The following is a 25,680-nucleotide window of genomic DNA, read 5'->3' as shown; positions in this document are numbered from 1 at the left end:
TCCAGAGAAGATGCTTTTATTGTAGAGCCCATTCTTTCACCAGCCATGAAGTTGGGAGTATCGACTACTACTTTGGCTACCTATCCCCCACAGCCATCAAAGTGTCCTCTGCATTTGTATACTATCATGGCAGCGAACAGAGGGAAGAAAAGTCGAACAAAAGTAAGGGATCATGGGTTTCACAAGGAGATATGGTGACTCCTAATGATTGAACAGAAGACTTGGATCTCCCTTCTTTTTATTGGAGAAACAAGCATCGGCTATCTAAAGCTAAGATTATTGGATATCATGACGTCCGGCCAGCTCACTTTTAACTCCCATAAGCCTCGTTCAATGTGTATTGAGACGCTGGTAAAACATATAGCAAATTTTCACTGTTCATGAAAATGAAGGCAATGTATCATTCACAGCAATTCCGTAATGCAAGATTCTATGCACTTAAGTGGCAAATAATCTAAATTTTGCAGTCTTATAGGATGCTTAATGACTTCAACTGGATTTGAGATTATGAACTGAGGAACCAAAGATAAGTGGGATAAGGCTTGCTGGCTATCGTCATGGTTTGATAGGACGTAAGCTAAGGGGAAGCTTGTGTGCTGCCAAGTGATTGAGCAACTTCCTGCTAGCTAAACAGTGCCCCAGAAGCAGACACCAAGTGCTCCAGGGTTGCAAGAGTATACTGCTTCCCATTTCACATAAAAGAACACCATCCATCTCCAAATATTCTGCTATCATGTCAACTTTTGACTACATTATTCAGGGTCCTACAACAACACCACGAGCTGGATACTTTTCAGAACCAAAAGAGGCACTCCCAAAAGCTGAAAGCCCCCCTTTCCCCACTCTAAGTCATCTTTGGTTAAAAATCCTTTGAGAAAGAAAGGTGGTAAAGAGAAACATTTGTGGCTCCAACACTCTTTTCCTTTAGGTGTGGGTGATAAAAAGGGTCTTCGACTCCTGGGCTTGTTCATAGGATTCCTCACCGAGATGGGAGCGAGTATGAGGAACTAGTGGAAGATAAGAAAGCGCACTGCCACTGTACCTGAAGGAAATAAAGAGGAAAAAAGAAAGCAACTACATTGGATGCCTCCTTTCTTTCACCCACCATTAATAGAAACAGTCTGTGGGAGAGAGTCTCTGCACTGCAGCACATGCACTCCTAGGATCAAGAGAAACTCAACTTGGACGTTCTTTATTCTTAGACTTCTCCCATTTTTGACTGAATGAAAAGACTTATCCTCTTTCAAGAACGCATTTATATATTCTTGTTTTCATTCAAAAAAAATTTCTTGCCTAAGGTACATTTTCAACTGGCCAGTTTCAGATACTACTGACACATAGTTTTGCGTTTGGAACAATCAATGTTCTAAAAGTTATTGAAGAGAAATCAACTTTTCATTCCCAACATGTTTTATGAATCAAAATGGTCATTTAAAACCCAGCCTTTTTTTTTTGTTTTTTGGGTGGAGCCGTGCAGTGGAGAAGTGGGGTTCGGCATAGATGCTGAGCTGTTTATTTGTAATAATTAAAAAACAATGAAACAGATGATGTGATGTCAAGTAATTGATTTAAAACGAAAGCCTTGTATATCAATCTAGAATCAATTGTATATATATATGTACGGTCTATTTTGCCGTTGGCTTCAATCCAAGGTAAGTTTGGAATGACGAACATTGTGAAATCATTTCTTATTACTCCGATCCTTCTGCAAGTATTGAACCGGTGTCTTGGACTTACCTTCTCAACATATCTCTCTCTCTCTCTCTCTCTCTCTCTCTCTCTCTCACACACACACACACACACACAAAACACACGTACATGCACGCACACACATGCACACGCAAAGCGAACACTCTAATCCTTACCATAGATTCATGTCAGAAATGTTAATTAGCAAATAGTGACTTGGTGATCACCACCTCAGAAATGTTAACTATTGAAGCAATCTTTTAGTTCAAGTATTCAAAACAGAGAACTACGTCCATATTAGTTTTAAATAGGCCTTGATTCACGGGAAAAGAGATAGAGAATACAAAATAATTAGCAAGACTGAAAAAATGCACAGAGAACTTTTTTTTTGAGAAAAGTGGAAGGAGTAAGGTACTCCCCGCACTCTAGTATATCATTAATTAGATATGGGTAAGTAAGAACAGGTATCCTATGCTTCTTGATGCGAGAACCACAGTATAGTCTCAAAAGATGGACAGACTTTAACTTGATATGTAATACAAGAACGTCACACTTCTAGTGCTACGTTGCACTGTATTCTTGAAGGTGACTAGTCTGACAATGATGCCGATATCCAAGGTTTACATAACCTTGTGAACTATCCAAGCTTTTTCTTTTAGTCTGTGCTAGCGGCATTTTCAATGGATCCTCCCAAGCATCTAAACCTCGCTGGAGATATCTCATAGTAGGATAACGTGTACAAGTATTCAGAAAAAAGAAAGAGAGAAAGATAACATGTGCAAGGAAATGACAAGTGATAAGTCTAGGAGTTACTTAAGAAGCAATTCCATAGCAATTTCAAATGGCGATAGCCTTTGCTTAAGTTTGGTTTTAATCTCCATATTGATATACTCTTTGTATATAGTTTTATTTTTTCATTCTTTTTTATTGGAAAGAGAGCATCAAACTACACGTGAGTAGCGGCATTTTCAAGTACCAGTAAACAAAATCTCATGCAGTTTTCTTGGAACTGAAGCATTAAGTTTCCAGTAATAACTTAGTACAATTAACAAAAATAGGTCAAAAAGTTAATGTGACCAAAAATAAAATACACTGAGCAATTTTAGTTGTATATGATTGAATTTGAAGATGCATAGTTGATGCTTTTGTTAACTTGCACAGATTGAAGTTTAAAATTGTTTTAAGCAGGACAAAGTGATAGTGATATCCTTAAATTCATCCACTACACATGGTCTTAACCAAAATGTCAAGAGGTTTCTTTCAATTTGGCCTAACATATGTGATTCAAATTAACGGAACACTAAAGTTGTAAATTTAGTCAAAAACCAAAAACAAATGAATTAAATTTATTGGATTAAATATGTTAAAAAAAAAAACACTTGGCAAACCATAGTAACTATTTACTGTGCATATTTTGAACGCTAACATCACAGTATACCACACGCCATAAAACTCGAACAGCAATTTCATGAGCAATACTTACTACTCTTTGACCTTCTGCGGAGTGCAGTTGTGAACCTTGCTAGAATTTTTACGCTTGTTTTTGTTTGAAAGAAAGTTAGCATACTGACCATATTTGAACTGCAGTAGGCTAATATCTTTTGCTTTCCTCTTCATGGCTCAGTGACCACTTCATTCTAGTTCACTCTTTGTGGACCCTAATGCATCCATTGAACTCAAACCTTAATTTGATGCATCCCTTCATAACCCTTTCTATATACCTCGCATCTACACTTTTTTCCCTAACCATTCATATAGCCTGCATTGTACAATGACCATACCACCACAAGCATGCCATCCTTTTCCTATTGCTACCTCATAAAGCAGTTCTCCAATTAAGCAACAATAAATGCACCTCCATCTCGGCCTTGCTAATTAATCAACAAGCAGGATGCACCAAGTCCATGACTATGTAACATAGTGAATGTCAATATTATATTGGAGAACTTCTGCTTAAATTACAATCGCGAAATTGCAAATTAATTCTCACAGGAGCTTTCCCTATCATGAATGATCAATTGTGTAACATCATATCTCGGAAAAAAATATATACATAGTAAAACATCATATTACTTTAGAACATCTATAAACACTTTAAGAAGAGAAAAGTCCAACCAATTCACTAAGTTATTACTTTAGAATATCATATTACTTTAGAACATCTGTAGCTAGTAGTGTCATTTCAAAGGGAAAAGTCTGAGCCACACGTGCTAAACCATCTAGCTTTCACTCTTCATTTCCTTGGATATCAATTCACTAGGTTACCAAGAGAGAAGATAGATGGTGACCTTGCACCCAATCCTTAAGAAAGCTCTAGCATAAGCCATTAATGGGCCCTTGCATAGCTAAGACCAGAGACTTTTCCATGAACCAAGCTAACATCATCCAATCCTGACAGGTGCCCAAAAAGCATCCATTAAAAGGCCCCTAAATCTTAATCAATGCCAATATATACATCACTGCTTAAGTCACACCATCACAGTGGTTGCATTTCAGGACCCCAGCATGAGATATCCTCTCTCTAACACCTTATAAATGATGTCAAAAAAAAAAAAAAATCAATTTATAAATGATACTTTACATTGGCTGAAGTTTTAAAACTATTAGCTATACGCCCCTAGCTATAACAGACGGTGCAACCTGAGAATTGCACCCTGTCATGTGGTGGGTCCTACCGGCGGTGGCTGAAATTAGATAACAGCGCGGGAAAGATGCTGCGCTCCGTGCGGGTCTCCGTGAGCTGTATCGGTTGGACGCATTGCAACCAGATCTGATGCCTTTGTCTGCTCCATAATTTTGTGTGTGTGTGTGACCGTATATGGGAGGGAAGATTTTTTTTTTTTTTTTGATTTGGTGTTAATGGACAGATGTGGAGCCTCGCTTATTGCTTTTCTTGTTTAAATTAGGTGGGGCTAATCCTCGCTCTCTATTTTACCTTTTTCCCGTGCTGTCCATTTGTTGCAGTGGTAAAGATGATATCATCCCAGCAAGTGCTAAGTGAAATCTCAGCTATTTTTTATTTAAAAGATAGATACAAAATCTCATCTATTTTTTTAAAAAAAGTGAAGATAAGGTTTAAATTTAGGCTACTATAGCATTCTAGCCAAATTCATCGTCATTATTTTTCTAACAACAAAGCAAGTTAGATGCTGCTTATTCAGCAGATGAGAAGTATTACTATTTTTTCAAAATGGGCGATGCTTCTTATGAATAAATAGCTCTATTGGGATACTCGCTATATCTCTGATCATGTGATCCATTCATCTATACTTATAAAGGCTCTCCATGGGTGTACTAACCAGTTTACGACTATAGGATCTCAACCACATTAATCTAAGGTATACCAAAAAGGCAACAACCTAGTTGCAACTCTATTGGCAGAAAAAAAAAGGGTTAGGTGTGCCACACTTGCATGAATAGATGGCTTTATGCGATAATTCTTGCTTCATCTCCAATCACATAATTCATTTATTTGTGCTTATCGAGGTTAAACACCTTCGATCGCTGGTCACGAACGAACCAACATATCTCCTACCACAATTAAAAAAAAAGGCATTATCTTTTTTATTTTTATTAGATAAAGTAATATATTTTTTCAACCGTATTAGAGGAAATTTTGAGGTAAAAATATTAAATTTTAAAAGAATTATTTTAAAGATACAAGTGAAAATGATAGTCGTTATTATATTATAATAAAAATAATGAAAAATAACAATCATTGTATTTTTAATATTATTTATCTCAATAACATGATAACAACTTGGATGGAGGGGATCACCCTGCACAGTCTTTGGTGAGTAACCTATTAGCCAGCTTCTGACAATGACTTGGATGGAGGGGATCACCATTCCCTTTACCCCCTATCAAATGATGTTTCATGTTAGTGAAACAAGATATTATATGTCTGAAATTCAAGAGGTAAAATAGCCAAAGTTGGTAAGATCAGCTTAGTTTTCATTTTCATTGAAAGCTTTCTCAACTAAAAGGCCAACCAACACCATTAGTAAACGATCCTACTTGATCCGATCGAAAAGAAAAAAGATTTTTTTCAACCCACTCGATCCGAATCTCTCAAAAAAAAAGCTAGAAGAAGATAGAAGAATTGCGAAAGCATGACTTAAATCTCTTTTAAGGCTTAAATCCTCTTTCCTTTCATTGATGATTAAAAAACTGAGATACATAACCTTTATATATAATGCTGAGGTCTGTTCTTGCATAATTTGAATCAGATTTTTTTTTCTAATTCTAATAGAGCTTTTTTTCCTAAAATAGCCATTACTTATAAAAATATTCTAGAAAAAAGTTAAAATTTTTGAAAAGATAAACCTCAACTTCTACGTTAACTCTGCCTTTTATCATTTTACTTAATTCTTTCTCGAATAGAATACTACATCCGGTCAAAATTTTATCCAAAAAAAAATGGGCTTAATCGTTAGGAGCAGCACCTCCTAAAGGACGAGGCGTCACATCGTAGATCTTAAAAATAAATTCAATTTAAATAATAATAACGTCATATGACCAAATTACGGTTTTCGAAAATTTAACCTACGATTCGGCTTTTCGATGTGACTGATCTTGTTCCTAAATTCCATCCAACCGTAATGACCAAATAGTCCACATGGGCTTTTTTGGAATACTACTGATAACATTATTGCTAATCTACTCTATTATTAACCTGGAAATATCTCAAGGAAGACTTATCTGAAACAAAACATGGAAGCACTTGTCAGTTGTGTTAATGCTGTATGTCTAACATTGTAGATTTTAGTTTGCCCCGTATCTCATTTCCAAAGTTCGAAATCTGTTATTGCTGATTTCCAATACATATAAACAAGTGCAAAGAAGAGACTTTAACAACTCAGGTCTGAAATTATAAGATTTTTACAGGCAAATAGATACATCAGATTGTTTCATTTATGAGTTTCAGATAATACAAGACTCTCAAAGACCTCCAAAGGCCCTTATACAAACAGTTTTAGCCCCAACCTTAGGCAAAAACTTCTCACATGTATGCTTAGGCAAACCCAAGCAAGATACTCATAATCACACCAATACAAAGAAAGGGAAAGAAAAAAAAAATCTATCAAATAAAATTCCAAAAGTAAATATTGATGAAGAGGCAAAGGAGGACGATGACCAGTTTACGAGAATTCATGGAACATTTTCAAGTTGGGAGAGTTTAGCTTTTTAGTTCTTTTGTTATTATTATTATTTTTACCTCCCCTGCTTGAATGCTTCCTCTTTTCCTCTTTTTCATTCAACAATCAATGCTGCCTTTGATTTCAATGACCTCCACGTCCTGCGCAAACAAGCACGTCTCTCCTACTTTTCCCCCACACAAAAGAATGGCAGATTCCCCACCCTTGAGAATCTGCAACTCTAGTGCCATGATAGCTCATATAAATAGCAAAGCCCACAAATGAAAGGACCTCAGAAGAAACAACAACAGCAACAATAACTAAAAAAAAAAAAAATCATCATCCACCAAGCCTAACTCCTGGACGTAACCAACATACTGATCCAAGCACTCCGTTAAACCAATCGACCAAACTCCTCTAAAAAATACTGAGGAATCTGCAAAACCCAATAAGAAAAGTTGTCTACTAGACTAGCTATAATATCGTTAGGGTCCCCCCTTCCTTATCCCCTTGTCATCATTTGTATTCCTTATGAGCCCTCCTTGTCATCACCCACTCACAGGCAGCAGTTGTGTAGCTTCCTCCTTTTATTGGGTGGGGAAGATGGAGAAGATGTGGAAGAGGAGACTCCCGAGTCCACGCTAAGTGGGTTTGTCACTCTGAGCTGCGACAGGATCATCGGTGGCTTTCTCTTCTTGTGATCGATAGCAGCTCGTAGCATTAGTTGGTAGCAACTAGCTATCGGCTCCTACAACAGCAATTAAAAGAGAAACAGAGCACGTACTAAGCAAGACTAATGTCTTCTTTTGGGTTCTCCATAATGAATTATTGATGAACACAACTTCTTCCTCACCTCAGTCAGTCCAACGCACCAATGCACTGCAACTCCAGGGCTGACAAGAGCCAAATCCTGAGCCTCACCAGCAGCACAAACTATGGCAGCTGCAGCTATTGATGATGGGCAGTGATTCAGCAAGTCAATATCTGTGACATCACTTACTTTTTTAGCTCTACATTTAGAATGCATTTTTTTTTATATATGAATATACTATTTTACACAATAATAATTATGTTTATATGGATTTAGATATTACCATGAATCATTGCTAAAATAATGTGAGTAGCCCGTGAAACCAGGTATCTTGCATGCGTTCCCGTGGGATCAACCTTGTAAGCAAAGAAATCAATAAACGTAAAAGGTGTCACGGATCGAAGCCTCCAATTTAATGCAGTGAGGACGAGAAGCTCCATTCGGCATATTGTTCGAGGCTCGAAGACGAACCTTGGACCCTCAACCTACGGTTAACATAACTTACGGCCTGATCAATAAATATCTTGATTGAGAAACAGTGCATCTTGTTGGAGGAAAGAAATGGTAACTTGGGGGTGAGTGAAGTACCTGAAGGTCTAAAAGGGATGGAACCAGAGTTTCCTCCATCTTTGCAGCCAGGGAGAGGCAAGCCACTGATAAGAGTTGCAAAGCCCATCCATTTGACTGGTGGAAAGATAGATTAACCATCAAGAAATAAATCATAAATCTCTAATATAATTTGATAAAATAAACTTACTGGAAAATTAAATTATTGAAAAGATTGGTCCAAGTGCAATGCAACAGGAACTCCAAAGTCACATCCACTATAGGTTTGGGCTGTTTTCAACAGGCCACTAGCTGACAAGTTGCCAGGTTGCATCATGTCTTGACCAACAGAAAAGTACCACATCCCACAATCCAATAAAGTAAGAAGCACTTACCTCAAGCCTCCTTCCATTAGCAAACCTTGCTGATGCTGGAAGCATGTCACATGCATGCAAATGCCAGCATTTATGAACAGTATATGAACAAGAATAATACAGTAGATGGCCTTACAATTTATTCCAAAACATAGCTAAAACAAAAAAAAATGAAATTTATGATCTTATGCAAATACTTCAAAATGAAGGATTGTAAAAAAAAAAAAAAAACAAATAGTCAACTATAAATCTATGCAAGGAAACTTTTATAGGGTTTTTATTTAAAGCAAAAGTAATAAACCCATGATGTGAATATGTGATGAGATGGAGAAGAATGGATAGTGGTGGTAGCATCAGCTTACAGGTAATTGGTGAGAAGAGAGGAACCGATCCATGTAGTTAACGGCAAGATACGCCGTTAGTGGGCGGAAGCGATAGTATTCGTGCACCTGAAACCGTAATTAGAAATAAAAAGAATCAAAAATAGAATTTTTGGCCCCTGAAGATGCTCAAGATAGCAATTCGGGGCGGTAAATTTCTACGATGAGCCGGAGGTGGAGAGGACCTTGAGAATCCAGGCGATGGACTCCTGGCGGGCGAAGGTGTCGAGCGAGCGGGACCGGAACCGGTCCGGGTAGTCGAACCGGGGCGAGTAGTCGGCCTCCCCTTCTATGAACCCGGCGATGGACTCGTCCGATCCCTCCGCGAACTCGGGCTCGGTGGAGTAACCCGGCAGGTCCTCGGCGAGCGCTCCGGCGTCCTCGCCGCATAGGAGATCGCAGAACGAGCCCGAGTCATCGGAGAGGGGTAGCGGCATGGTCGGATAAGACGCGCCCTCATTTCCTTTCCATCACCGTGGAGCACCAGAACCCGGTCACTAGTCTCTTGGAGAGAGAGAGAGAGAGAGAGGTGGATTGAGATGGAGAAGAGACGGTGGGGAAGGGGTTGGGGAGGAGGGTGGGAGTGAGAGTTAGCGATAGCTTTCAAGGACGCGAGATTTATAACAGCAAACAAGGAAAAAAAGAAGAGGGAGAAAAATGGTTGTCTTTCTTTTTCGTCTTTTCGATAACCTTTTATATTATTCTTTGATTTCCGTTTCTGTATTAGTTTAGTTGGTTTACTGTGTGATTTGCGGTAATTTTTATAATAATGTAATTTGCTATATTTGTTAAAAATAAATTTGATTAGACGGTGTTTTGTATGAGCAAAAATAGAATGGGTTGGAGATTGTTGGTCTACTTGGAATGAAAATCGGACCTGCAAATATATAAATAATCCGCTTGGATACCTAAGTCAAGAAATAGCAGCAAAAGAGGAAAAAAATGAAAGTACCCTAGAATAATTTGATTACCATACTTGATGCCCTAGGCCTTCTTTTATAAAGAGGAATTCTTACTCCATTGGGTTGGACTTTTTAGAGTATCGGTCTGAGTAGAAGTCTACCTTGTAGCCTTTTTGCTGTTGTTGTTGTTGTTGTTGTTGATCAGCTTGAGAATAACTGTTAAGGTCATCTCTTCAACTTGAAAGGTCAGCTCATCATCAGCTAACGGTCCTGGAGGAGATTGGCTCACTAAGGTTATGGTCCTATAAGATCGGCTTGAGAGCCAATATAGTTTAAGATCGGCTATATGATAGATTGGCTCAAAGAAGAAGAGCTTTGACCTGCACGAAAGAAGGACAGAATGATAGTATAGAAATATGAGACGTGACCTGCATAGGATCCTTATATAGAGGCAACGATATGGTTTTATTGCAATTAGGTTCTGATATCAAGAGATGAGTTGTAACCATCTGTTTCTTATTTGGATTTCTTTAATTGCACAGAGCAATTATCGATCTTCTTAATCTACGTTGAATTCAAATCTATTTAAAATTAGTCTTCCTACATGCTATGTGTGAACCTATGGGAGGCATGTTGACTTTAGGCCGCATCAGATTGGCTTGATGTTTTTAAAAGAAATTGCATTCAACCTGATTCCACAAACAGGTAGATCTACCATAGGTCGCTGGATTAGTGTTATCTGAAGTCTGAAGTTGAATGAAATTTAGGTTGTTTTCACCCCCTGTTCATCCTCACTTCAAACACGAATTCCGACAAAATTTGGATGGCCTTTTGTGTTTCAAATAAATTTGAATACCATATTGAATGCAGCAGGAAGATGTTCAGTTCGAGACAGCTATCCAAATCATGGCGAACAACAAATATGGATTCGCTTCTTTCTTTTCTGAAAAAAAAAGAGAGAAAGATTCTGTTTATGCATGGCTGTGATGAAGTGAGGACAGAGCATAGTCGGGGATTGTTGGGATAAATCAAGCAAGATTGTTTCTCGATCTATTGTAGCAATACTGACAACTATTAACAACTTATAGATAACGAAAGAAAACCAGAGAGAGTCTCGATTACGAAAGAGACCAAGAAGTGCGTTACATGGGAAAGGCAATGACTACGTTTAACTCAGGGATAAAGCAGGAATAGTTGTTCCATCCAAACTTTCGAAGCACCTTACTCCGGGAATAACTATTCAAGAAAGAGATGGAATAATTTTATTTACGGAATAACTTTCGAAGCACCTTCCTTCCCTGCTCCGTCTTCTTATTCCCAAAACAAGCACGGAGTGTCACAGCGTTCTCTGGATTCACGATGATATTCGGAATTTGGTAAAGTTAAATGACTACATCAAAGAGTTAGATTTTAGTGTAGTCAAGTGTTCATTGGTTTCAAAATCTATCATCAAGTCATCTTCAGCTGGTAATGTTTAAGGTTCCAGGGAGATATCAATTGACTAATTATCCATTTTATTTAATTTTATTAGGTAGGTAGGGGGGTAATCAAGCCGAGCTTGATCGAGCTTTAGTCGAATCAAACCTAAGTGGAGCTCGGCTTGGTCGATTTGTTAGGATCTAATGTCAACTGTTTACGAATCAACTGGACAAGATCTGGTCGCCCGGTCTGGTCCAGCACAGCTTCGATTCAGTCTGGCTAGGTCTCAGTTCCCGGCGGCTATAATTAAACTACCCATGCTTGGGTCTTATGAGCTTGACCCGACCCAGACCCAACTTTGCACAAATTTTATCCATCCGTTATCCTCGAACAGCATCTCTCCGGCCGAACCGAGCTCAGCAGCCGAGATAAAGAGTCCGAATCCGACATTGGCCCGGTCAATGCTGACACGACTGGGCTCGTGGGGCCCAAGCTCCAAACCAAATTTGGAGCGACAAATCGCAATCACGTTCGTCCATCAAGGGGATCGAATGTCGGTCGCTAGCACCGGTCCATTCAAACCGTGGTCCCACCGGGGAATTTGAACCGTCGGTTTCCTCTCATCTTATAGCAAATCCAGCGATCTATTTATTATCTTCCCGCAACACCGGTGGTCCTGATCAAAGATTTTTTTTTTTTATTTTTAGCAATGGAGGAGAGGGAAGCGACAAAAGGTGAAGCCAAAAAGATGGGCGACAGGACTTGGGCGGTAACTTTGAGGTGACAGCATTTACGGTTCACCGCAGTGAGATCTGGCTCGGGGGAAGATTCCGGCAGCGGCAGGAGGCCAGCCTGGATTTCTTCGGGTTCGGATTTTAACCCTCGGTCAAACTCGCAGGTGGAGGAGTCCTTCTGCGAGGTTTGCAGTAATTTTACAGACATGCAGGCGGGTTGGTGTGGTTTAAAGCCAGTGTCAGATATGGGAACTCTCCGGTCTTGTCCTCGTGCTCGAGGTAAAAAAAAAAAAAAGTTCGCTACGTTCTTCTCGGCTTTTACGAGGAAGCTATGGGCATGAGAAAAGGAGCCGACCGTGGGGGGTCGCACGCTAATTTTTTTCTTCTCATGGTGCAGGGATACGTAGTGCGATAGCAAAGAGGCAAGGAGATGGTCTTTAGCACACCAAGTTGGGTACATGGAACCAGTGGTGTACAGCAGCATTGTTGCAATGGGTGAGGGGTTGGTTGAATCACGGATCGTTCAATGGCATGTGTTGCCGCCAAATACTGCATGATAGGATTGGATGAGCTGGCGAAGAGCCACAACTGCTTCCATGTTCTATGCGGAATTTAACTATACAAGGCATGTATTCATGGCTGTACTTAATATGCTGGACGAGCTATAACTATTCACAACATCTCTAAGTGTACAGGACTATAATTATTCTTTTAATTGACTTTAATTTTATTGATTATGTTTTGAAATAGAGATATGTGGCTCGTTGCAACTGATCGGCCGATCTGATCAGACGTTCGGATCAATAGTTCGATCAAGTGTTCAGGTCGACAGAATCTAGGCTACATTAGTATGTGTGGAGGCCAAAGACTTTCTTATATGATAAATTTGACAACACTTTAGATAAAGCGAGATGCAATAATTTTTTCTTCGAGTTCTACAAGGATAGGGTTCGACGTGGTTTTGTATTGGCCGCACAAAGATACTAATGCAGCTATTTGACTTCTTGTTTTAAATGGTTTCAACAACATAATCATTTCCATCATGAAGTTTTTGCTTTACCAAGTTTGAAAAATCTTTTGGCGGTTGCATCAAAAGCTTTGATTGAAAACTTACCTGTGTGAGGATTTCAAGGTTAGGAATACATAGAAAAGGATATCCTCCATTTTGCAGCTCATTAAGTATGGATTTTTTTCTTAAAAAAAAAAAAGATAAAAGAAGAACCATTGTAGTACCCATGAGTACAAATAGTGCACAAAAACAAGTATTTGAATGCTATTTGGTAGATGTTAGATGACTCTTAGATGTGAAACAATATTTGATATTTTTTAGGTCTTGCTCTCCACCAACCAAAGTATTAAACTACTAGGATTTTCACTCGCTTAAAGTACGCTTTTCTTTTTTAATTTTCTTATTCTAAGACTATGGGATGCAGTGTGGCCTGAACCATGACATTGGGGGTGTGTTAGTTGGAAGCAGGTTGGGGTAAGTAAGCACTAAGACTTGTGAGGCCTGATTTTTCGTGTGCTAGAACTTTGGCTCGTAAACATAAAAGTTGTGCAGTGATTGGAAATAAGGATCAAGGTTGTGCACTAAGGCATGAGACTCGGGGTTTGTCGTAGATGGAATAACTCATGGGATGTACTAAATTATCATGTTTACACCTCAACCAAGAACCAATAAAAAGTTAATTAATATGAATATAAAATATTAGCTCTTATTATATATATAGTGATATGTAAGTTTCAAGATACAATCAACTGGAATTTACACAAATCTAAAATTTTTCTATTAAATTTTTTACTATCTTATATATTTTCAATTTAAGTATCAAATTTGTAGTTTAAAACTATTGGTAATTGCATTTTAGGTGTACCGGCCAAGGCACTGATTTTTCGGTTATTATATCCCACCCAAACTATTGAAATATCTCATTCATCCTAAAATTCTTTGGTCTCCTACCTCCTCAAAAATAAATAAACTTGTTTAATTGGTTATGGTTGTTCACTTAAGTCCCCTGTGATGTCAAAGATTAATTTTTTATTATATTTTTCAAAAAATTATGTTAAAACTTTGAAGAATGTTGCATGTTTCATTTGGTTAAGGTAGGAAGCAGATGTAAAGCTGCCAAACAACATCTGGGGAGGAGGCATAACTAAGAAATAGTTATGTCAATTAAATTTGCTTAGGACGGATATAACTATTTTGAGAGAGAGCTTTCATGAGCTATTTTTCAAAAAGTTATTTCAAAAAGATGTCCTTGGTTGTTCATAATTCAAAAGGATTAAAAAAAATAAAGTTAAATGAGATGGCATTACTTATATTCTAACTATTCACATAGATACAAATTTTACTATTTTCATTTTTTTTTTTTTTTGTTTTTGAATTTACGAATCAAACACAACCCCAGTGCACGAGTTAGTTAGAAAAGACTTTCTACTTAAGTAGAACGGTGCCTTTGGTCTGGGCGCAGACGGGCTTATATTGTGTTATTGGGCTGGATTGGTGCTCATGACGGCCTGGACCCGGCAAGTTTTTGGGCTTCCAAGTATTTACCTCGCAAGATGGGTTGGACTCGGATTGCCGCTAGGATATGCAAATCCAACCGTCGAATTAATTTTTCCGAATCAACGGCTGAGATAACACGACGCTAACAAACCTACAGGAGGGTTTAGGGTTTTGGCGCTTGGAGCTTGGGAGGGATTGGTGGACGGTGGTGCGGCAGCGTAAACCCAAGGGAGGGAGAGAGAGAGAGACAAAAAAAAAAAAAAAAAACGAGCGAATTATAGCCTTTGAGAAGAGAACGAAAGGGAAGGGGTACGTGCGTCGTCTCATCTCCGTTACCTTTGCCTTGGAAAATAACGGAGGACGCACTCTCTCTCTCTCTCTCTCTCTCGAAGAGAAGCCGTGAGATGATCGGAGGAAGATGATCCGAAGGGGCCTCCCGGGTTGCCTCTGGACAGCGTCTGTTCGCTTTTCGTCGCCTCCCATATCTGGCGTCCGCTTTGCCTCCCGGTGCTCCGGCGAGCTTTAGGGCGAGGACTTCGTTACGGCGAGCTCCCTCCTACTCCTCCCCCTCCCAAGGCCGCCTCGATCCCCACCCTTCTCCAGCCGCGGGTCGTCATCTACGATGGCGTCTGCCATCTCTGCCACCGAGGTTCCTCCTCCACTTGTATCTCCGAAGTTGCCTCTTTGTTTTTTTTAATAAAAAAATAATTTTTGTATGATATAAAAATCGTGATGGATCGTATGGGTATTGCTCTGAATATGTTCGTTGATAGGATTCTTTGGTTTTTGATGCTCTTGCTGGATTAAAACCCTATTTCAGACTCTACTCAATGCATGTGGTTTGGGATTTCTCTCTTATGGTCATTGACCGGGATTATCTAATGCAAATTATATTACGAAAACCAAAATGGTTGATAGGCCTCCCAGCGAATTGCATTCGACTCTTTCCTTAATTATGTTTGTCTGTTTTTCTGGTCTTTTTTGGTTGGACCAAGTTTGCCATAATTTGGTTGGTTCAGATTGAGGTATTAAGCTTCCTCATCATATCAGGGCAGATTGTGAATTTCAGGGATAACATGACCGTCATGTTTGTTTCTGAGTCACTATTGCTTCCATCCTCTCTCCATGGTTGATTTGTTCCGTCATCGCTTGGTGTATATTTTACAAGTGAGTGTTTCTCTAGAAGCATGCCTTGAAAGTATTATTCGTTATGTACCTGATGATTTATGATCTGGTATTCAAACTCTCTACTTGGTAAGGAGATCGGTCGTATGTTTCCACCAAATTAATGTGATTTCCTTTGTCTTGTTTTTTTTTTTTTTTGAGATAAAGGGAGGCTTAGCCACCCAAATTTTTATTCGAAAGAGATAATTTACAGAGTTAAGTTTGAGAGTATAGCAGATAACAAGAAGAAAATGAGAAGTATGATGGTACTTATTATTTCTAGGTGCTCCAATCAACATACCCCTGATATTACAATTTTTGCCATTACATCATTACTTTAAGACATGTATTCTGCACATAACTTAGTATAAGCATCCATTATTTTGCTGATAATTCGATATTCCATGCTTATAGAAATTTGCTCTCTTGGAGTTCTTGCTTAGGAACAAGCATTCTTTGGCTTGAAGATCTGCTTCTGGAATTGTTAATGTGATCAGCTCTGCCTCCTCTTTTATCAAGATATGATTCAAAAATGGAATCGAAGTACTTGCAGATCTAACCATTAAAACTTGATCTGTAGCAAGATAACCGATGATCTTAAGACCAACTGACTTGTAGTTAGGAAGATCACCATTCTTGTGCTAATTATGCTGAAATCTATCCATGAAATCAAGGCCTATCAAAATGCATATTGGAGGTCAAATGTATCAGTTAAAGCCGTATGTGGTACCAGGTTACAAAAGTTGTACATATAAAAAGGGTTACAAATCAATTTCTAAATCACTGGCATTAAAAGTTTGAACTTGAAATTCTCATTGATGGATTTGATTCAAAAGGACTGACATGTATACATGTATATGAAGGTAAGGGGATTGTTTTATTCTCATAGGATTGCATCATAAGATCTTGCTCATGAAAGATCAGGCACTACAAAGATTGCTCTAAGGAACACCAGATAGTTGATACTATGGGCAAATCTGTTCATGTATGTGTTACACAATGATGATTCTTCTTTTACTAAATAAGTGCTGGCAAAATTATCCTGATTATACTCTCTTTTTTTTTTGAATTTACGAATCAAACACAACCCCAATGCACGAGTTAGTTAGAAAAGAGTTTCTACTAATCCTAAGTAGAACGGTGCCTATGGTCTGGGCGCAGACGGGCTTATATTGTGTTATTGTGCTGGATTGATGCTCATGACGTTTTTCAATACTTTTATCTTCTTGTGGATTTATAAAATTGCAGAGCTTCTATTGGATATTTTGTGGACTTCGGGAGTTGCTGTTTTTTGATTTGGTTGCGTCTTATTTCTTCAAACCATATGGTTTTCCTGTGATTTTTTCGAAGCATGACGTAGGGTTCTTCATTGTCGTCTACAAATTTCAAAGCATTTAGCTTCTGACCGCCCTTCCTTGTCCATTTTTTTGTTTTCATATTTACTTATATTCTCTTTATGTTTGGTTCTATGTTTCCTTTGAGGCGAATACATCTAGATTTTCGCCGTTTTATCTATCTAGACCTTACAGAATAATGGCGAAATCTTGTTCTTTGATGATAAGCAGTTGATGTCTAATATCTATTATTTTCGCAGGTCATTTACTCTTCAATGACATAGTGTTGAAACCAAGCATATGAAGTGTTCGCTTAAATGTTTCTATGAACCCTCCTAGAAACCTCGACTTGAATTTAGATCAGTTTATGCCATTAGGACGGTAGGCCTGTATCAGAATTCCCATGTTGAAGAGCGATAACAATAACATGCGGCACAACGGCCGGTCGGCTCGGCTTCCCAGGAAACGCTTCTACAGAGCTCGAGCCCACAGCAATCCTCTCAGCGACTCTCACTTCCCCATCCCCATCATCCCCGCCGATGTGGACTATTCGCAACATTACCCCTACTTTTTCCCCTCGAGGAGTTCTGATGATGACGATGGTAGCGCGCCACCCCACAAGATTCGATTTGCCGACATTGGTTGTGGGTTTGGTGGGTTGCTTGTCGGCCTCTCCCCCCTCTTCCCTGACACTCTAATGATTGGAATGGAGCTCAGAGATAAGGTAAGAAAGGTTGCTTCGTTTATGTGTTCAGTTCAATTTAGCGGGTTGGTGTGCTGTTAAAATTTAATGACTTCATACAGGTTACTGAATATGTGAAAGAGCGGATATTGGCCTTGAGAGCTGCAAATCCGGGGCAGTATGAGAATATTTCAGTTGTTCGCACCAATTCTATGAAATATGTACCCAATTACTTTGAGAAGGGGCAGCTGTCGAAGATGTTCTTTCTGTTCCCGGATCCCCACTTCAAGGAGAAGAACCACCGGCGCCGGGTGATTAGCCTTCAGCTGCTCGATGAATACGCATATGCATTGGAGGTTGGAGGTATCATATACACAATTACGGATGTGGACGAGCTTGGAGATTGGATGAGATCTTGCTTGGAGGATCACCCTTTGTTCGAAGCTGTTCCAGAGGAAGAACTTGAAGCAGACACTGTTGTTAGGTTGTTATCTTCTGCCACTGAGGAAGGCCAGAAGGTGGCTAGAAATGGGGGCCAGACTTTCTGGGCTGTATACAGGCGCATATCAGAAAAGGAATAACCTGCTTCTGCTATAAAACAAAGGTTATCCACCGAGCCATTGGCCTTGCTGTCTTCTCGAGCTAAAGATATGCTGGATTGTTGGGTTGTATGATAGGTTTTGACGCTTGTAGTCCAGCTTCACTGCTTTTGGGCTGAAGCTTGCCTCTTTTCTTTTGGGTTAGCATGTGATCTTCATTATTTTGTTTATCATACATCGTTGCAGTCTTGACTTTATATTGCATGAATATTTAAAGCTGCTAATCAAACTGATCTGAATGACTCAGTCACTGGGTTCTCACAGGATTATAATGAACTAGAGAACTTCTCATGCGATTTATATTCCAAGCAGTGGTATAGATTGATATCTAGTGGTGTTGCCTGATGGATCGGTTATCTTTCGATAGTATCGTTTATTATGAGCTATGTGGTAAATGAATACAGACATGGTAAATGGATAGAGATGATTATTGTCATGCAAATGGAGTTGAAAATGAATTCGGTCTTTGTCATGGCATTCCTGTGGAGTATTCATGTCTTCAGACATAGAGGAAAAGGTTTAGTTCTGTATGTTTTTACCCTTGTGGAATATTATTTATTTCCATTTGGGTGTTGTTGTATATGTCCAAAATGTGCTGCAGTTTCCGCAATTTGGTGTATGTTGCAGGTTCGAGCTTCCCAGCTTGACTGAGATCAGCTGTTGATAGAATAGTCTAGCGTCGTATGGAGACTGTAACATCTGGTGCACGCTGGAGCTACCATTGTTGTGAAAATCCAGCTTGATGGGCATGTACAGGATGGGAAAATTTGTGGAGATTAGCATCAGTGGAGCAACATATTTTTCCATGAAGTTGGCTTGAGTTATGTTATATTCTCAAGTCTCTCTTTCTGGCATGAGAGATTTGACCTACAGCTAAGACTAAGCATTTGTTTTTTGGGTGATCGATCCGAGTTAAAAATTTCATTCACAAATTATCTTGAAATTGGCTTCAAGATTTCCTTTTTCCTTGGTTATGGAGCATTATTTCTCTCTCCTTAATTGGAACAATTTGTGTTACTTAGAGAAGGTTGCAGAACTTGCCGATCCAAATTGGTCGAGCTGAAACATTCGTGGTGACAAGCATGAATCAGATTATTCATAACTCGGCCAATCATGACTGAATGGCTGCTGCGTTTTAAGAACAACATAACGCCCAAGTTTCTGGAATCAGTCTCGTCTAAAACCTAATGCATGTTCCGGTTGCTTCTGAAGTCATTATATCAGATTCATAATTTGTTTCCAATTGATACACGAAGAGATCTTTACCAAAAAATTGATACATAACAATGGCACTCATTCTCGAGCCAATTTTCCTCCTTCCAAAGCATACATCAAGTCCATTATTCAGGCCACAGCATTGTTTTTCCTGTGCTAAGATGATGTTAATCCAAAAATTTCTGTAAGAATTCTAAGTTTGAGTAGGAGGCGATTTAGATGCAAAAAATTGTGGCCCTTGCCCTTGAGCATGTGGTAGAGTAAATGTCCTACGTTTTTTTATTTCCCCACTTTTGGAGGAGTCTGCTAGGGAGGTTGTCAAGTTATTTTCAACATCCCCTAAACATTTGCATATGCCTGTTGAATAACCCTTCTATCCACCTGATTGACAGCAAATAAGAGAATCATGGTTCTTCATTTAAAGGAGGCCATATTTGCTGTTGAAATCAATATGAACTCTAACTCCCACTTAATGAAATCGTTTTCGCTGGCCCATGCAGCAGAAGATGCCAACATAGCGCACAATAAAATATGCCTCCTCACTCAGCTATTTAATTTCAGTCCCTTAAAATTTTCAGCACAATGATCAGATTTTGACCACTATTTTTGGATTTCCATGTATGGCGATCAACATTTCCATGAGTTTTATCAATTGCCATGCTGCTTGTTGGCCCTCTCTTCATAGAAAAGCAATTCCCACAAGTATTCAAAGTTTCAGCAAAATGTCCCGTTAGTCTTTCTTTTATATCTCCATTTATTGTATAAGCAGGGAGTTTCAAGGATCTCTGTTTGCTGGAACAAGTTTGAGTAGCTTAGCAAGCTCGTACGACTTGAAATCTCTCCCATAACATAAGCTTAGATCCAAAGGAGTTTTTCCATCCTACAACATACAAAAACAAAGTATCATGTGGTTAGCAAATAGCCAGCGGCTTCTCTAGTATCATGTGCCACTAAATATCTGTGCCCACTTTGTAAAAGAATCATTAGCTTACAGAAGAATATCAGATAAGAAATGACAGCTTGTTAAACTAAACCACAGATTTCTGAGATGTAGGGAAGTCGTGCACCTGCCTCGTCTAGTACTGGATGCTTACAGTGTAGATGCACGGAACCAAATACTAGGATACTATAAAAATGTCACCTGATAGATGAATAGAGCTGTCATCTAATTCGGTTTCATTTAGGGGCTCTTATGGTTTAGATATTTAGAACAAGGAATTAGGCTTGTTCAACCCAGATTGCTACATAACAGCTAGCATTAAAGCTGCCTCTTACCAGGCACTTGCATAAAAACTAATGAATATACAGCAGATAATGATGAAAAGTGTTGGTTTTATGCTATCCTATAGTACATAATTTGATCCATATCTACTAGGCAGATCAATCACCAAAAGTACAGTATATAATGTTGACGATATTGCAAGGACCATACCAAGATGTCAGGCAAGCATCAGAACATCAGAGTCCATGTGTAAAAAATTATATCATGAAATAATAATAGGAGATATCGATGAATTTGTGTTTTGTAGTACATTTATAAGACCCAAATATATTAATGCCGACTATATAATCATTTATACGTGGGAGCTAAATTTATTATAATAAGTATTCATATGTGTAGGTGGAATCATCATGAAAATGTATCCTTTGTATGAAAATTTTAGTAGTAAAGACTCCAATCTAATGATTGATAAGATTCTAAGCATGAATTAGAAAGGACTAGGGATTAAATTGCTACTAGAGTAATGACCACCCTGCGCTTAATGCCGCTGCATTCTTACGACCACCTCATGTTTATCTATTGGCTGCCACCTCATGCTTTCTTTAGTGAGTTGCCATACCATTAGACTACCACCTCCTGCTGGTACCACCTCGTGTTTGAACTGTCACCTCATCTTTCTTAGGACAGCCATCATATGCTAATTCCTTTAAGCTGCCATATCAGGTTTGTTGCACCCCATGCTGAAGCAGCCACCTCATGCTAGAAGTTCAGCCACCTAGCTAACCAGGACATGGCAGCTAGGTACTAAACTGGGATGGCTAGACACCTCATGCTTAGAAGCCATTATAAATAGGAGGGTTCTGCTCTCTTTCCACTATTTTGCAGCTCTAGAAATCCCAGCCACCTATAGAAAGCAGCTAGTGAAGAAAAGAAATACAATAGAGAACAGCGGCGGGCTAGAGGAAAACAACGAGCTGTAGGGTAAAACTCTGGAACATCTTTCGCAGTGTCCTTATATAGTTGACGATCTATACTTTAGCAAATAATTGACAGATTTTATATGGATTCAGAATTTTATTTTCTATTCTTCACCATCTACAGACAGTCTAGAATTGTTAAATACAATTAAAGTTGAGGTAGCTTATAGATTCTAACTTCAGCAATGTGTTGGGTTGACTTAGTATCATATTAGGGTTGTATTACAAGGCAAGGTGTGTTATATACTAGAACTAAAGTGAGAATATTGTAATGTGCCTATAGTAAAGGATGTAAAATGTGCGTATAATGAACTAGTTTATATATTACGAGATGATTCAATGAAGTAGATATTGGTTTGGCTTCAAGGTTATGTGTTGCACAAGTAAACAAATTAATAAATTTGGATGAGATTCAGCTTTGCTTTGTTTGATAAATGGCCATTTATTGTACAATTATTTAACTCGAAGTTTCAACTGACAATTTTGTGCTTCTGTGACAGTAAATTGAGAATTCAAGCCATTGCTTCATCTAGATTGGAGTCAGACTTGGGACTTGGCAGAGCAAGGCTCTAGTTACGACAAAATAAATAGTACAAAAGCTTATATTATATGATTCATCTTGTAAAGTTTTCCAACTAAACAATATCTTCTAGAGGCTCCTAAATTCTCCACACGAAGTTTTTCATCTCCTCATAGCTTCAAGATTGATAATTGATATGCATGAACAAGGATCATGTAATACACCTTATGTTATATGAAGCAGAGAGTTGTTTCAAGCAGAACAGTTTTGAAACTATGTCAAGCAAGAAATGTAGAAACATTTGAGCATGAACTTGAACTTGTTCACCGGAAAGCTGGAAAATTGCAACTAACAATTCCAAAACTAAACCAAGCAGACAAACAAATTGCTTTTGGCTATGTGCAGGCTTTTGTTTGCATTAAGGACCAAAGACACACAAGCTGGGTGAAGTAACAGGTAGCAAGATGCTCATGCTTCAGAAACCTGATTAATGTACCATTCTTCAAAAATTCCTAAGATAACAAGTAAATAAACAATGAACTCCTGGGCTATTATCACAATTGAAAAATAGGCTGCTCGTGGTGATGTTTTAGTATTATGTACATTTATTCATAATAGTCTGGACAACTAAAGAACTTATAAAAGCATTTTAATGCTAGGATCAATAATAGAATCTAAGCTTTTCAATGGTTACCTTATTTCTTCTTGTCTTATCAGCACCATTTACTAGCAGTAGTTTTGCAATATCTCTATTTCTACTTTGTATGGCAACATGCAACGGCGTCCAGCCATCCTGTATAGTGATTGCAAATAAAAGGTAAACATTTGGGCCATATAACAGTACAAAAAATTATGCCGATTCATATGACACTCACATTATCTGCAACATTTACATCAACTTTATATTTGATAAGTAACTTCACAGTTTGCATTGCACCAACTTGAACCGCATAATGCAGTGGTGTGGCACCATCCTATCAAAAGGATGACAAACTTTGTAATTTAAATTTCACTGAGAACAATAGCATGTGGAGTTAGAAGTAGGAACTTTTTCTTACCCTATCCCTGATATGAGGATTTGCACCTTTCCGCAGAAGATGGCTAATAACAGCCTCCTTTTTACCAATCACTGCTTTATGAAGAGCAGTGAAACCATCCTGTGTCACCAAACCTACTCAAGCTCCATTGTTTTAGATGAGATATATTACATTTTAATTTTTTAGACAGTTCATCTAGGGAATTAAAAACCTACCTTGTCCACAGAATCAATTTCAATACCAAGCTCCAGTAGTTTATCCATGAAAGGTATTTGCCCTGACAATGCCAGATTATGAAATGGGTTCCACTTCATCTGTATTAAATTATACAAGTAAGCAGTCAAATGGTTGATATTATCCTAACAAGGAATGAAAACACCAATTAGCTGCATCATATCATCTTTAGGAAAAAAAATCATGAGATATGCTAGTTTATGCAACAGTATTAATATAGGAAACAACTGTTACATATGAGACCACTAGAATACTGTTTTATTTGTGTATTTATGTATATGTCAAGAATAAAAGACACTTGGTTGGGGAAAAAAAAATACTTAACAGTCGATATTTTGCTGAGATCAGGAACTTCATTTTCTTGCAAAATAGCCTTCTCTTCTGGTTCTAACAGCAGTTCAACTTCTGCAAGAAGTAGGAAATAGATGGGCAGCCTACCATGGAAAGGGTAGAGCCAGAGCAATAAATAACAGCCTCACAGTTCTCCAAGTACGATCGGTAACTTGTCATAACTACAAAAGTGTCATCTAACTGCACTAGAGACTTATCCATAAATGGGTATACACATGGAAAAGGTACAAATGGTTAATGTTATCTTCCTTCTATGTCCTGATGCTTGGTATAAATAATAAAACATGTTTAAGAAAAGCAGAGAAAGTGATAAGTAAATAAAAGGAAAAAAAGAAGAGCAAAACATACATGAAAGCCTAAAAGAGAGAAACCATAATTAAACAAAACAAGAAGCCCACTTAGGGTCAGTTTGGACAGTAAATTAGCTTATCCATGTAAAATCTCTCATGTGAGTTGGAAGGTGTGAAGAGGAGGAATAGCAGAAGTTTTGAGCAAATGTGATAATCTAAAGCATCAGCCTCCATGTGGTATTCCACTAATTTGTAAAGAAACAAAAACAACAACGTTCCCAAACAGGCTATCAATATCGGGGGTGCCGCTTCTGTTGATTCCTCCTGTTTCTCTCTTTCTTCCCATTCTTTGCTAAGCATCTCCCACATGGCGTGGGAGATTGATACGGCGATCAGGAGTTCAAACAAGTCTTCAAGCGGACAGTAAAACTAATACCCAACAGCCGGTTCGGAAAAAAACATCGGAAAACAAATCACTTGGCACAAGCAAATGAGAAAAACGCTGGTAGGCGATAGAGAGAGAGAGAGAAAAAAAAAAACCATAAGAAAACCTGCTGCACGCATTAATGCAAGCATATCACCGTAGAAACGCAACGGAGCATAACTAACTAATGGTTGAAAAGTTTCCCAATAAGAGCCTGAGAATTCAAAAGGCGGCAAAAATGACGCAAATGGATCCAGTTAGGCTTGAAATATATCTACTTGTTTTAATAGTGCACAGGCAGAACTAGCCCAATGCCGATGAAATAGTCACCTAAGATAGCACACCAGATAACCATTAGATGAAACAGTTTCAAGATTAGTTCATCTTTTTCTAACTGAAGCTTAAAATACTTTTCAAAACCGATTCCATTTTGTTAAAAATACTAGTCTAAATGGGTTGGGAAAACACAGCCAACCTCCTATTTCCGCATCGAAGTACAATTTTGACGAGGAAGGAACAGAGATTAGGGTACGAAACCTTTCACAAGCTCCTCCTCGTATGCAGAGGTCGTAGATTTATTAGCATTATTACCAAGATAAGAAGGCTCCGCTTCTTTTTCAACTCCTCGTTCCTCCACTTCTCGATCCATCTCTTCGTAATCGCTTCCGTACCCATCATCTGGGTCCTCCCAGAAACCTTCCGCGTCCCGTTTCGACCGGGCGCCGGAGCTCGGCCTCGCCAAATTCACCAGAGAAGAAGAAACCCTAGGAACCGGCAGCGGAGTAAGCGAGAGAGAAGAAGAATTTGGAGCTCGGAGTGCTTCGCCGCTCCGAAAAGCAACGAAGGAGTGGAGGCGAAGGAGGCGGGGAGAGGATAACGCGGCTCCCGCCAACATCTCCTTCGGTTTTGGGTCTTCCGGCCGGGTTGGGGGGAAGTCGGTTTTGCCGTCTTGCGGTAGCCAGTAGAACTCTGATTAACGGTCCCATGCAATCCCGGTAACTTAACTCCGCCGTTGTACCTTTTTCAGAAAGTATGCGCAATACTCGGAAAAGATTCTCTAGAAATGTTATGCAGCTACTCTTTTATTTCCAAGCCTTTTTTTTTTTTCTGGACTCTATCAGTTGTATTTATA

The 25,680-nt window shown here is 38.8% G+C and overlaps 3 protein-coding genes across 3 annotated transcripts; 1 reads left to right on the top strand and 2 right to left on the bottom strand.

Annotated features, from left to right (window-relative positions):
- Positions 1 to 6,567: 6,567 nt before the first annotated feature.
- Positions 6,568 to 9,604, bottom strand: LOC120111325 (cyclin-D2-1-like). The gene is made up of 6 exons (XM_039128129.3): positions 9,124 to 9,604; positions 8,921 to 9,007; positions 8,227 to 8,322; positions 7,922 to 8,123; positions 7,681 to 7,811; positions 6,568 to 7,575 (listed from the first exon to the last, which is right to left on the bottom strand). Exons 1-6 carry the CDS (start codon positions 9,373 to 9,375, stop codon positions 7,384 to 7,386), a joined length of 960 nt encoding a protein of 319 aa, XP_038984057.3. The 5' UTR covers positions 9,376 to 9,604; the 3' UTR covers positions 6,568 to 7,383.
- Positions 9,605 to 14,664: 5,060 nt separating this feature from the next.
- Positions 14,665 to 18,586, top strand: LOC120106400 (tRNA (guanine-N-7) methyltransferase). Its single transcript, XM_039119400.3, has 3 exons — positions 14,665 to 15,148; positions 17,258 to 17,721; positions 17,802 to 18,586. Exons 2-3 carry the CDS (start codon positions 17,401 to 17,403, stop codon positions 18,258 to 18,260), a joined length of 780 nt encoding a protein of 259 aa, XP_038975328.2. The 5' UTR covers positions 14,665 to 15,148; positions 17,258 to 17,400; the 3' UTR covers positions 18,261 to 18,586.
- A 1,303-nt stretch (positions 18,587 to 19,889) lies between these two features.
- Positions 19,890 to 25,550, bottom strand: EMB506 (Ankyrin repeat family protein). Its single transcript, XM_039119401.3, has 7 exons — positions 25,086 to 25,550; positions 23,809 to 23,888; positions 23,465 to 23,563; positions 23,271 to 23,369; positions 23,088 to 23,186; positions 22,907 to 23,005; positions 19,890 to 20,373 (listed from the first exon to the last, which is right to left on the bottom strand). Exons 1-7 carry the CDS (start codon positions 25,441 to 25,443, stop codon positions 20,269 to 20,271), a joined length of 939 nt encoding a protein of 312 aa, XP_038975329.3. The 5' UTR covers positions 25,444 to 25,550; the 3' UTR covers positions 19,890 to 20,268.
- Positions 25,551 to 25,680: the final 130 nt, after the last annotated feature.

This window comes from Phoenix dactylifera, chromosome 11 (assembly GCF_051530095.1).
Source record: "Phoenix dactylifera cultivar Ajwa chromosome 11, Ajwa_hap1_PhDact_Kaust_v1.1, whole genome shotgun sequence".
Lineage (NCBI taxonomy): Eukaryota > Viridiplantae > Streptophyta > Magnoliopsida > Arecales > Arecaceae > Phoenix > Phoenix dactylifera.
This window is presented reverse-complemented; position numbering and strand designations above follow the sequence as displayed.